This window comes from Petaurus breviceps, unplaced genomic scaffold (genome assembly GCF_028583685.1).
Source record: "Petaurus breviceps papuanus isolate PSGF00001 unplaced genomic scaffold, PetGlider_PUasm1.0 98, whole genome shotgun sequence".
In the NCBI taxonomy this organism is placed as follows: Eukaryota; Metazoa; Chordata; class Mammalia; order Diprotodontia; family Petauridae; genus Petaurus; species Petaurus breviceps.
In genome coordinates, this window is record NW_027187460.1 from 7,053,742 (window position 1) to 7,065,950 (window position 12,209).

The 12,209-nt window shown below is 37.4% G+C and overlaps 1 protein-coding gene across 3 annotated transcripts in view; it reads left to right on the forward strand.

Moving 5' to 3' along the window:
- TRAPPC9 (trafficking protein particle complex subunit 9) overlaps positions 1-12,209 on the forward strand; it is a 1,063,197-nt gene that overhangs the window by 756,723 nt on the left and 294,265 nt on the right. For all 3 annotated transcript variants that reach the window (XM_069081231.1, XM_069081230.1, XM_069081232.1), the window contains one exon: positions 10,039-10,130. In XM_069081231.1, the coding sequence (XP_068937332.1) occupies positions 10,039-10,130 (92 nt within the window). The remainder of the gene's footprint in view (positions 1-10,038; positions 10,131-12,209) is intronic.

A 12,209-nucleotide genomic window follows, 5' to 3' on the forward strand; every position in this document is an offset into this window, starting at 1 on the left:
GGACAGTCTCAGGGCTTCTTAACCAAAAGCCAGGTTCCAGGACTTCTTCAACAACAGGACTGTCTTTCACCAGTGGACAAATCTGGCAAAACAACATCAAAACAGACAGACAAAGTACCAGCAAAACAGCCATGTCTCCTCAGTCCTTGGCAGCTCAGGGGGCAGGTCTCAAAAGTCCAGGGCGATTCAAAGTGTCCCCCAGCAATCCTTCTCAGTGTCTCTCTCTGCCTCCACGAGGTGCTGCTTCCAAAAAGTTCTTCTGCCTCTCTCTTGTCTCTCCAAATCTATGTCACCAGCTCCTCCCAGTTCAGGACTTTCTTTTCACATCAACAAGTGCATCCCACAGGTGGGATTAACAAGCTCTGGGTTTTAACACAATCAATTTGAAAACCAAGCCAATACAGGGGAATCTTTAATTGCCATTACTATCACAACTCCCTACAAGCCTTGCCTTATTATGTGCCAAGTACTGGCAGTACCCATCCAGGACCAGACAAACCTTAGCCTCAAGTAGCTTGCATTCTGATGGAAGAGACTGAATATAGGTCAATATGATGAAAAGAGGAGTTAATTTCTGTGAAATTACAAAAGTCATAAATAGAATAATAGACACCAGATGTACTTCTTACAGAGACAATAGTAATGTTGTTTTAATTTCTTTACTCAGAACAAGGGGTAGAAATAGGAAGACTGGACAGAGAAAACGGCTGGAGAAATGACCTGAGTGGAAGCTACCTCCCCCGCCCCCCCAAGCATAGTCACCAGTGGTTTAGTTGGAGAGTGGAGGAACAGCAGCAGCAGTGCCACTGTAGATGGAAAGATGAATATTCAGCTGCAGTGTCTGGGGGGGGGGGAGTGGAGAGCCAAGTAACTTAGCTCCTCTACCCTTATCTCTCACTACTTCTCACTGAAACCCTATGTCTTAGCCAAGCTGGATTACATCTGTTGTTATTTTTATATCATTTGTTGGCCTTTGTTGGCAGCTTAGACTTTGCTTACCAACTTAAAGGTCCAGTTCAAATGGAACTTTGCTTTCCTTTTCTGTTTTCATTTGCCCTATTAGAACTCCCCTCTTTCAAAGTGTTTTCTCACTTTCTTAATTCCCCTAGAATTTTCTATGACCCATTCATATTATTTTTATCATATTTTCCCTTATATTAGGATTTCAGTTTGCATGTATTATTTTTCTCCATTAAATTTGAGCGTCATATTTTTTCATTCCTCACAAAGCCTAACATAGGGTCTTACACAGATTACTTATCAGTGATTGTTGGAAAATAGGAACATGTTGAATGGAGTAATTACCACAATGAATGACTGGAAGAATGACCAGTAATTGTGCATAATGACCAAATTCTGTTATATTCCCATCAAGTGCTACATATTTGTTAGCAATGGAACAAAATTAAAATATTAAGGAATATTTTAATTGCAAAACAATGAGTGTATAAGAGTAGAATAGTTGAAAGTCAACCAGACTTCATAGAAGATCTGGATTTTTGTCCATATTTATTATTTAATAGCTGTATAACTTTGGGCAAATCACCTTACCTTACTGGACATCATTTTCCTCATCTATCTTTTTCTTTTGTTTTATTTTGTTTTTGACACTGGGTCTCCCTTGCTCCCCCAGGCTGGAAGTATAGTGGCCACTCATAGCCTAGAACCCAATATTCATTGTTGTGGTATTGAAGCTTTGACCTGATCTATTTTCCTTATCTGGACTGGTTAGTCCTCTCCTTAGGCCTCCTCCCCTTCCTACTTTCAGAGGCTTACTACGCTGGGACTGGATTTGATGTATACTCAGTCAGCATTAGCCCTGCTGTAACTCATAACTTCTGAACTCAAGCAATCCACCAGCTACAGCAACAAGGATTATAGGCACCTTCCTTATTTGCCAAGTAAAGGACTTTAACTAGATGATTCTGAATGGCCTTTATAAATCTATTATATGATTTAGAGTTCATGTTTAATTGTACTTTTCTTGGAGTGTTGTCTGAACTCCTAGTAACTTTCACATCTGATCACCCAATCCTGTGTCTTCCATGTCAACATATTCTGACAAGAAGCTCTACAGGTGAGAAGGTGACTGTACAGAGCTTTTTTGCTACATACATTTATTTGGCTTATACTAAATAAATAATAGAATAACTAGCAGTGATTATAGTATAAGGAATATGAAAATGTAGAATTCTTATACTGCTGGGGATCTTCTAACATAGAGCATCAGAGCTAGAAGGCACCTTAGAGAGTTAACCCCACCTCTCATTTTATATATGAGAAAATTGAGATTCAAAGAGACTGAAAAACCCTAAAGTTAAACAGCACTTTAATGGCTACTCATGAGATGCAATCCATTCTTCTGTTCCCATGGCCAGTGTGTCTAACTATTCTGCACTGCTGTCTTTTTTTTTTTTTTAAAGCAATCGGGGTTAAGTAACTTGCTCAAGGTTACAGGGCCAGTTATTTATGGGTGTGGTGCTGAGTATCTAAGCCCGGATTTGATCCAGGTCATCCCAACACTGGAGCCGGTGCTCTTACTCACTGAGCCACCTGGCCGCCGCTACTGCCGTCTTTCTACATGTGTACTTCTCCAGGATTTCTTCAAACTTCTCAGTGAATTAAGCCCATGGCAACTGCATTTTTAAAGTTCCTTGGCTGTTAGATTTCTTCATAAGCACAGCAATGATAGTGCCATCTGGAAGCAGACATGCACCACCAGAGGTAGCCTGAATCCCAAAGACTCTGTGTTTCTGGACATCATGCGTTGTTACCAAGTAAATCAGTAAAATGTGGGTGTTTTGACATATTCCAAAGACACCTTGCTAATTGGGAACAATGACCAGTGTGTCTATTTTTATCATAGCAGAAATAAGGTGACGATATTTGTCTTTTTCCTCTGCTTTCCTTTCTTCTTTTCTAAGATGGGTAAATAAAAACTTTTATTTCTCTCTTTTAAATATTCTTTTCTTTTGGTAGAGTATAATGAAAGGAATGAGCATTTATTAAGCAACATTGTGTGCCAGATACTGTACCAAGTACTTTACAATCTTTGATCCTCACAACAGCGATGGGAAACAGATGTTATTATGACATCCATTTTTACAGTTGAGGAAACTGAGATCAGTAGGGGTTAAATGTCCTTTCTGAGGTTAGACAGGTAGCAAAGGTCTAAGGCTGGATTTGAATTTAGACTACAGATCTAGAGAATACTGGATGTTCAGTCAGACCTCTGTACCCACAATTCATCAGGGAAAAGTCAAGATTTGGCTAATTGCTGTAACTGACTCTTAGCTCCTAGGATGTTTGGGGGAGGAAAGGGATGGGAAGACTGAAAGCCTGGTATATCTGGAAACCTGCAGTTTTTAAGCTTGTTATTTTGGGCATCCACTTGGACTTACTTTTTATCTCTTTTCTCTTCTTACCAAGAGGTAAAGAACTTTTTGGTTCCTCATATTTGTGAGAAATTACTAATATGAACCATGAGATATCACCTTTGAGCTTGCCACTAATAATTTCATTTTTTTCTGTACAGTGAATACCCTGAGAGTAAAAACTAATCATAAGTACAATGGAGAAAAATGGTATCCCAAACGTCTATATTATTTTAACAGTACTATTTTTATATATTATATAATTGTACATATAATATACGTATTGCTTTCTGCTCTGTCAGTAATGGTAGTTCTGATATATATACAACATAACAGTTGTATATACTTTCCACACAACAGCCATAGATAGAATCATACCAAAATAGCCATAGTAGCCTCTCATTTCAGGCTATAATCCACCTGCCCATCTTTCTGTTGTTCCATTTCACCTATTCCACAGTGCACACTCCCCATTCCCCCTTATCACATTGTCCTCTCACATCTCATTACCTTTGCTCACACCATTCCACATCTATCTAGACTGAACACCCCTTCACCTTACCCTATTCTCATTTACAGTTGCTGAACTTCCTCCCAAATTTTGAGTTCCATTTTAGATGCTATGCTTTTCCTTAAAGCCTTCTCTGATGCAGTCCCCAGTAACCTCCCGAGGTGAAAACAGAATTGTCTCATTTCACATTTCTCAACCCTTTGCATAAGCCTCTTCCTGTTATTGGACAGCAAGGTGGTATAGTGAATAAAGTGCTGAACTGGTGTTGGGAAGGTCTGAGTTCAAATCCTACCCCAGACACTTACTAGCTATGAGAGTCTGGGCAAATCATATAACTTCTCTTAACCTCTGTTTTCTCATTTGTGAAATGAGGATAAATAAAAAACCAATTTTCAGGGTTTTTATCAGGCTCAAATGACATAATATGAAAAATTCTCGGTAAATTTTAAAGCACAGTGTAAATACTGACTATTGTTATTATTCTGTTCTACTACGGTCACTGTTCTAAGGATCTGTCCTTCCTTTTATAAGTATCTTGAGAACTGGGATGCTGTAGAATTATAGACTTTAGACTGGAAGTAGATATTATGATAATAGTGACAGCATTTTTATGCCTTAAGGTTTACAAAGTACTTTACAGATAAAATCTCATTTGGTCTTCACAACTACCCTGGAAGGTAGATGCTCTTATTATTCCCATTTTGCAGATGAGTAAATTCAGGCAAATTAAGTGAATTGTCCAGGGTTACACAACAAATGTCTGAGGTTGGATTTGAACTCATGGATTTCTGATTCCAGGCTAAAAGCACTATCTACAGCACAACCTACCATCTAGTTCTCCAGTCCATCATATATTTGAATTATTGATTCTCTATATAACATTTTTCACATGTGGTCATTCGACCTCTTCTTAAAAACTTTTAATGAAAAGAAAACCACAATCTCTTGGGCCAACCTGGTCTATAATTGAGCAATTCTAGTTCTAAGAGGGTCTTCCTTATATTGAGTTAAATTTTATCTACCTATAATTGTACCTATTAGTTCTGATTCTGCCATCTGAGCTCAACCAGGACAAGCCTAAATCTGTCTTTCCTGTGATAGCTTCTTAGACATTAAAAGGAAGTGATCACATTGTCCTAAAGTCATCTCTTTTCCAGGTTAAACATCCCTAGTTGCTCCAATTAATCTTCATATGACATAGTTTTTAGTCTTCTTACTATCTTAGCCATCCTCCTTGGACATTTTTCAGTATTCCTCCCAAAATACAATACTTAGATCTCTATACAGCATTCCATGTTTACTCAGACCACAGCAAAAGGCAATAGATCATTATCTCCCTCAGTCTGAACCATATGCTTACATTCATATAACCTAATATCACATTAGCTTATATGATTACCATATCACAGTTATTTTTTTTTAATTATATGAAGCTTTTAGTCCACTACAACCCTTATTCTTGTCTAGCCATGTCTGCCTTATCTCATACCAGAACATTTGGGGTTTTTTTTTAAACTGATGTGCTTTATCTTTATTAAATTACTTATTATTAGATTTGTTCCTCATCCCAGTCATATTTGGATCCTGTTTCTGTCAACTAGCATATAAGCTATCCCTCTCAGCTTCATGTCATCTGCAAATTGAAAGGCATGCCATCTGTGTTTTCATCCAAGTCATTGATAAAAAATGTTGAAGAGAAGAAGTCTAAGTACTGAGCTCTGCCTTAGTCATTCATCTGTTGTCCATGACCTTCAAAGAATGTTAGAGCAGAAAATCACCTCCGGGAACATTTACTCCAACCCCTTCATTTTGAAGATAAACTGAGGACCAGATTGAATTGTTGAATTGATCTATGGCTGTATGATTGAAACTACATATGCTCTCAGCTATCCAGATTGTTCAGCCCCCCCTCCTTTCTGATATATTTTTAAGTGCTTTATAATTTCATCTTTGCAAGTATACTCTCTCCAAGTGAAAATCAGTGCCTATCCATTCCCTCTCATACTTTGAAATTTATTTCCATGTTTTACCTTTGAATGTCTATTTATCACATCACAGGTCTTCATCTAGTTGTTTTAATATGTCATTGATTTTAGTTTAACATTCTAGCTTTTCACCTGTTATCTGTCACCATCAATACATGACTTTTGTTGTTGTTCATTTGTTTCAATTGTGTCCAATTCTTCATAATCCCATTGAGGTTCTCTTGGCAAAGATACTGGATGGGTTTGCCATTTCCTTTTCCAGCTCATTAGACAGATAAGGAAACTGAGGCAAAGAGGGTTAAATGATACCCAGGGTCACATAGCTAATGTGTCCAAAGCCAGTTTTGAATTCTTGAGGATGTCTTTTTGATTCTAAATCCAATGCTCTATCCACCAAGCTGACCCCAACACATGACCAGTCTACCTCTTCTAGTGATATATGCCCATGATAGTCTTTCTGATAGTCCCTGATAGTAAAAATTCTACATAAAATTCATCTATAATAATTTATAGCATTATTGCAGTGTACCATGCGTTGAGTTGCCCCAAATATTTATTCTTCTGATATTGTAGAATTCCCTGTTCACGACAACAAAATATTGTCTATATTCTGGTAAACTGAGGCCAGAAGAGAGACTTTTTATTTATACTTGTATGTCACTTAATACTTGATAAAGTGCTCTACACTTGATAAATATTCCATGAGGCGAGTTGAATTGAATTCTTGGAGATAATTACCAGTTACATATGTGGATAAATTCAGGCTTAAAATCTTTCCATTTCCAACTACTTAATCTAGTTTATTCATTTGGTAAATTCCTTGTTTGTTTTTTAACTTATCTGAATCTAAATGACTGGTTTTTAGATAAAAGGACCCACATCCTGACCCCTCATAACATAACAGTTTGGAATTTTCAGCCTAAAACCTTCATAAGTTGATAAGAGCATACTAGTTATGTCTCCTTGAGTTCAGTTGTGTCCCTTCCTAACTACTCAGTCAACTTATTATTCTTTCATGTTATATTTGTGTTAAATAGCTACCTTGCTATTATATGGCAGGTCTCCTTTGAGCTGTAACACAAAACTAATCTTAGAAGATTAATAAATTCTGCTCCAGAGATTTAAAGAAAAAAGATGAAGTATGCAGATGAATCTCCATTTCTCTTCCTGTAATAGGTTTCAATATTGTAAAGACTAATAATATTGATAGCTTACATTAATATTTTCCTTTATGGGCATCTTTTTTAGTTCTCACAACAGACTTTCAAGTTAAGAAGCACCAAAGTCACATAGCTGGGGGAGGGGAGAGTCAGTTTGCTTCTGCTTCTTAGCAGAAGTACAAAAAAGTACAGTTATTCACTAATGATTTATTAATAGCAATTACATTATTAATTATTAATATTGACAATAATAAGATGCCTATAAATTTATGGTATGATTGATGTTTCTGTTCTCCTTCATCAAGACAGTTTCATTCATTGACAAAGACCCCTCCATAACTTAATAGATTCAGTTCAATTTAATTCCACAAACACTTGTTAAATTCCTGCAACCTATAAAAGAGTGTACTAGACTCTTATGAATACAAAGAGACATCAGGTAATATTTTTGGCAAAAACAACTCCTAAGCTATGTGGAAGGAGAAACTACACCAATTAAACCATAGATATTTTGAAGTTGAAATTTAAGGAGGGGTTCCACAATGGAAAATTATCAGGTGACAGTAAACACAATTAGTGTGATTATCTGGTCTTTTAGTGCCATCTTTTATAAAGGAAGGAGGGCCTCAGGGCCTTAAAATACATGAAGTAGGTGTTAGAAAAAACTGAGAGAAAGATAGATAAGATCCCATCTTGCCCTCACTGAATTTAAGACAAATGAGAAATGCACAAATAAGAGTAATACAGAACAGAATGTGAGAAGTGCTTGAGAGGAATACAGAATTTGATGAGTTCTGATGGCTTAACAAAGATTTTTTGGAGGAGGTGACATGAGAGCAGGGTCTTAAAGTAATAATGAAATTAAGTACTTGGGCATTTAAATTTTTGTTTAAAAAATAGGGGAGGGAACCGATTAATAAGCTAACTTTTCTGTCTTACAGGTTTACAAAATGCTACGGTTTAGAGTGGTTAAATGCCATTAGGAAACATCAGATCTAGGTCTTGACCCAAAGCTTCTTTTCTTTTTATTTGGAGGGGGGAGGGTAGGGCAATTGGGGTTAAGTGACTTGCCCAAAGTCACATGGTTAATAAGTGTTAAGTTTCTGAGGTCAGATTTGAACTCAGGTCCTCCTGACTTCAGGGCTGGTTCTCTATTCACTGCACCACCTCGCCGCCCCCAAGATATTGGTAATATTGAGATATTAACTGGCACTAAGTTGTTTTTTTCTTTTGAGAAGACATACTTGAATGGGGGCTCAGGCTAATAAAATTATAGAAAACTTCATAATTTTTAGGGTTATCTCTAGACCCCTGAAAGGAAGATAAGCAACCAGTTCCTCTCCAGGCTCTGTTCCAGAGCCTTTGGACTCCCTCTGCCATGTCTTGCCTTCTCCCTGTAGAAGGCCACTCCATCCCTGTGCCCCCTCTCTCTGGCTCTTTGGTTCTCCCAGAACTTCCATTTTAAGGCAGGTTCCCAATCCAGCCATGCCCTCCTTCCTCTTTGGACTCCATTCCTGACTGTTTGGACTTTCCCCAACATGGCCCTTCATGGATAGCTTCCTACTTTTCAGCTCCTTTTCATGTGTTATCTTTTCCTATTAGAATTGAAGGTTCTTGAGGGCGAAGATTACCATTGTGCTTCTGTTTGTGTTTCTTGCACTCACCACAGTGCCTGGCACATAGTAAGGGCTTTATTAATGCTAATTTACTTGATTTGGTCAAGATCTGGGTACCTGATCTGCTTGTGTGAAATGGGATAAGTATTCACTGAGGCTGAAGTAAGAAAGACCTGAAATTTGAACTCAGACACTTATTTAGCTGTGTGACCGACCATAGGCAAGTCACTTGCTTCAGTTTCCTCACTTGTGGTAGTGGTTTAGTTGTTTTTAGTTATGTCTGACTTTGTGATCCCTTTTGGGGCTTTTCTTGGCAAAGATACTGGACTGGTTTGCCTTTTCCTTTGCCAGCCCATTTTATAAATGAGAAAAATGAGGCAAACAGGGTTAAGTGACTTGCCCAAAATTATATAGCTAGTAAGTGTTTGAATCTAAATTTGAACAGAGGTCCTCCTAACTCCAGGGCCCCCTTAGCTACCTCCACAACTGTAAAATGGGGAAAAATAAAAACACATACATCACAGGAATGTTGTGTGGATAAAATGAGATAATTCTTGTAAAGTATAATGCTTGGCACAGAGTAGACATTTAATAAATGTTTCTTCACCCTGCCCCCTTATGACATGGAAGAGTTGTGCAGTGTACTACTGGAGAGTGCACCCATACTAATTAAATCATACATCATTCAGAGTAATGTAGGAGTGGTATAGCTATGTATAATATTTCCTGATTTTTTTTGTTTCCTAGTTATTCATTGTTCTTTCTTAGTTCTAATTCTGGCCATTTGTGTTTTTCTGTCCTTTGGGGGAAAAGATTTATCAGTGGCTTTTTATTTTATTGGTATTTTAGTTATTTTCTAAAACCTCAGAATTTGAGTTTTGGAAGGGACATCAGCAGCCACCTAGACCAATACATACCTTAAAGGAATCTTCCCTAACAACTTGTTTGCCTTTATCAGTCCAGTTGCTTTTTCACTTACCTTATTGCTGCTCTTATTTTGATTTTGTTTTTCCTCCTCTTCCTATTATTTGTAGGCTTATTGCTTTGCTCCTTTTACAAAGATTTCAAGTATAGATTAATGATTATATTTCTTATTTATATCTATTGATATTTAAAAGTTTCACTTCCTCTGGGAAAAATTTTTGACTGTCTCCTCAATGTGTTAATATATGGTTGTATTTTCATTGTGTTTTAAAGGTTTCTTCCCTGAGTCAACTGTCATTTTGGATATTATTTTTAATTACTATGTAGTTGGCAATCTTCATGTTTTTATCATCTGTTTTAAAATTTTATTTCCCTGTGGTCTAATTCAATAGTATGTAAAATGTCTGCATTTTTATGTTAGTAGACAACTTCTTATTCAGAACCTCAGTTTTCCTTAACTTTGGTTTACCCATCTTTGAAGCGACATGGGGAGGCAAGTGTTGAAGGGATCCTCAACCAGCTGGTCCTGGAGCATCTCCAGTTGGCTCCTTTGCAGTGGGGTGAGTAATCACTGAAGGATAAAATAGTTTTGCTTGGATCCACATTGTTTCCTTAACTTAATAATCATTTAAAGGTTAGTTGTTAGAGAAACCACAGATATTCAGGTAACATTGTCTGAAAACCTTTACAGTGGAAGAAGCTACCAGAAGATAATTTTGTTACAATTGGGTCTCTGAATCTGTACTAGCTAAGCTTATTAATTGAACAGCGAGAAGTCTTCATTTCAACTTGGTTTGAACTTTTTGACTCTTGGTTTTACCTCAGTGTTTGAAGGTACTAACTACTTTGGGTGATATTTTGTTTGCTGCCAAAAGATATCAATATACACTTTGGTTTGTGTTTTAGGTTTCCCTTTTGATACAAAAGAGCAGGCGATGATTTCTCCATAAGCATGTCTTCTGGATATATTAGTGGAGTTTATTGCAGTGTGGTATGTGGGAAGTATGTTGAATACGGCCTGCAACATTTAACCTCAGAAGTGTCAAGTGGCTTCACCTGGACTCACAACCATTCGTTGTAGTTTCTTGAAATTAAATTATGTTAAGTAAATGAGGCTCCCCATTCACTCTTATGGGCAGCATGCAAAAGCACCTGTTATGAAAGTGATGTGAATTAGGGTGTACATCCCAGAAAGGATGACTCTTTCTACTTCCATTTGTTATTATTCATCTTTCATTTAAAGGTTTACTTTTTGACATATATAGGAACAGATACTGTGGTCTGGTTTTTCCAAGTGTATTCATTGGGTATGATGCTGTCACAGTATGAGCCTGTTTTAGGTCAAATCCTTTTAACTGTGTTAAAAAAACAAAACCAAACCAAACCTCAGAACATGAGAAGGTAAATTGTGGCCCTTTCCTCATCATCTAGTTAATGGACAAGGTTTGTCTGCTTTGTTTAAAAGGCTCAGGAAAAAACACATCCTACTATACTCCAAACCCCCGACTTCATCCTTGCCCCTGACCTCTTCCAGCATTCTTTTCTGAGATTGAGGAGTCTATCAATTTCCAGTGTGCTGCCGCTCTTCTTATTTATAACCATTTTTCTCCCCTACATCCTAAGTTGCCAATCCATAGAACCTATAGAGTGAAGATTTTTATGCTCTGCAAAGTGTCTGTTATTCCTTTTATTAATAAGGATCAAAGTATGTCTTTCTGCTGGCCTTGAGCTCATCCCGGATCAGTGTTATAGGCTCTGACACAGCATTTATCTGTCAGGTTCACTGACTATTAAGCACCAAATATGTGCTTTCTCTATGCCCCACACCAGGGTCTAGCACTACAAAAACAAAAATTAAAACACTCCCTGCCATCAATGGTATCAACCTTACATGTTGGAGAGACTATAGCATGAGAATAAATAATCAAATTCAAAATGTATACAAAATAATTTCTGAAGTAAAAGCACTAACAACTTGGTTAAGGGGTGGGGGAGGGACAGAGAATCTGAGGTAGTGGGGAGTAGAGTGGTAAGGGATAGGAGGTTTTCTTGAGTTGAGCCTTGAAGGAACCTAGGGATTCTGTGAGACATGATGAAGATGGAGTTCATTCCATTCATTAAATTCTGCCAGTACAAAGACATAGATGAAGTATGATTGCTGGTTACAGAGAAAAGCAAAGAAGCCATTTTGGTTGGATTATTGAATGTGTGAAGGAGAATAATATGAAATAAACCTGGAAAAAGAGGCTAGTACCTGATTATAAAAGATTTAAAATGCCAAAGAAAGGAGGTTTTTTTTTTTCTTTTAGAGACCATTGGGAGGCACTGAAACTTCTTGAGGAAGTGGGTTACATATACAGAACTATCTTTTTTAAAAATTTAAATTATTTTGGGGTGGCTAAGTGGTTCAGTGAACAGAGCACTGGCCCTGGAGTCAGGAGGATCTGAGTTCAAATCCGGCCTCACATACTTAACACTTACTAGCTGTGTGACCTTGGGCAAAACACTTAACCCCAATTACCTTGCCTTTTCCCCTCCAAAAAGCAAAATAAACAAACAAACAAATAAATATTTTTTAAAAATCTGACCTGTGATTGGCATAAGGAGATTCCCAGGGAGGAACCTATCTACCAATGAAG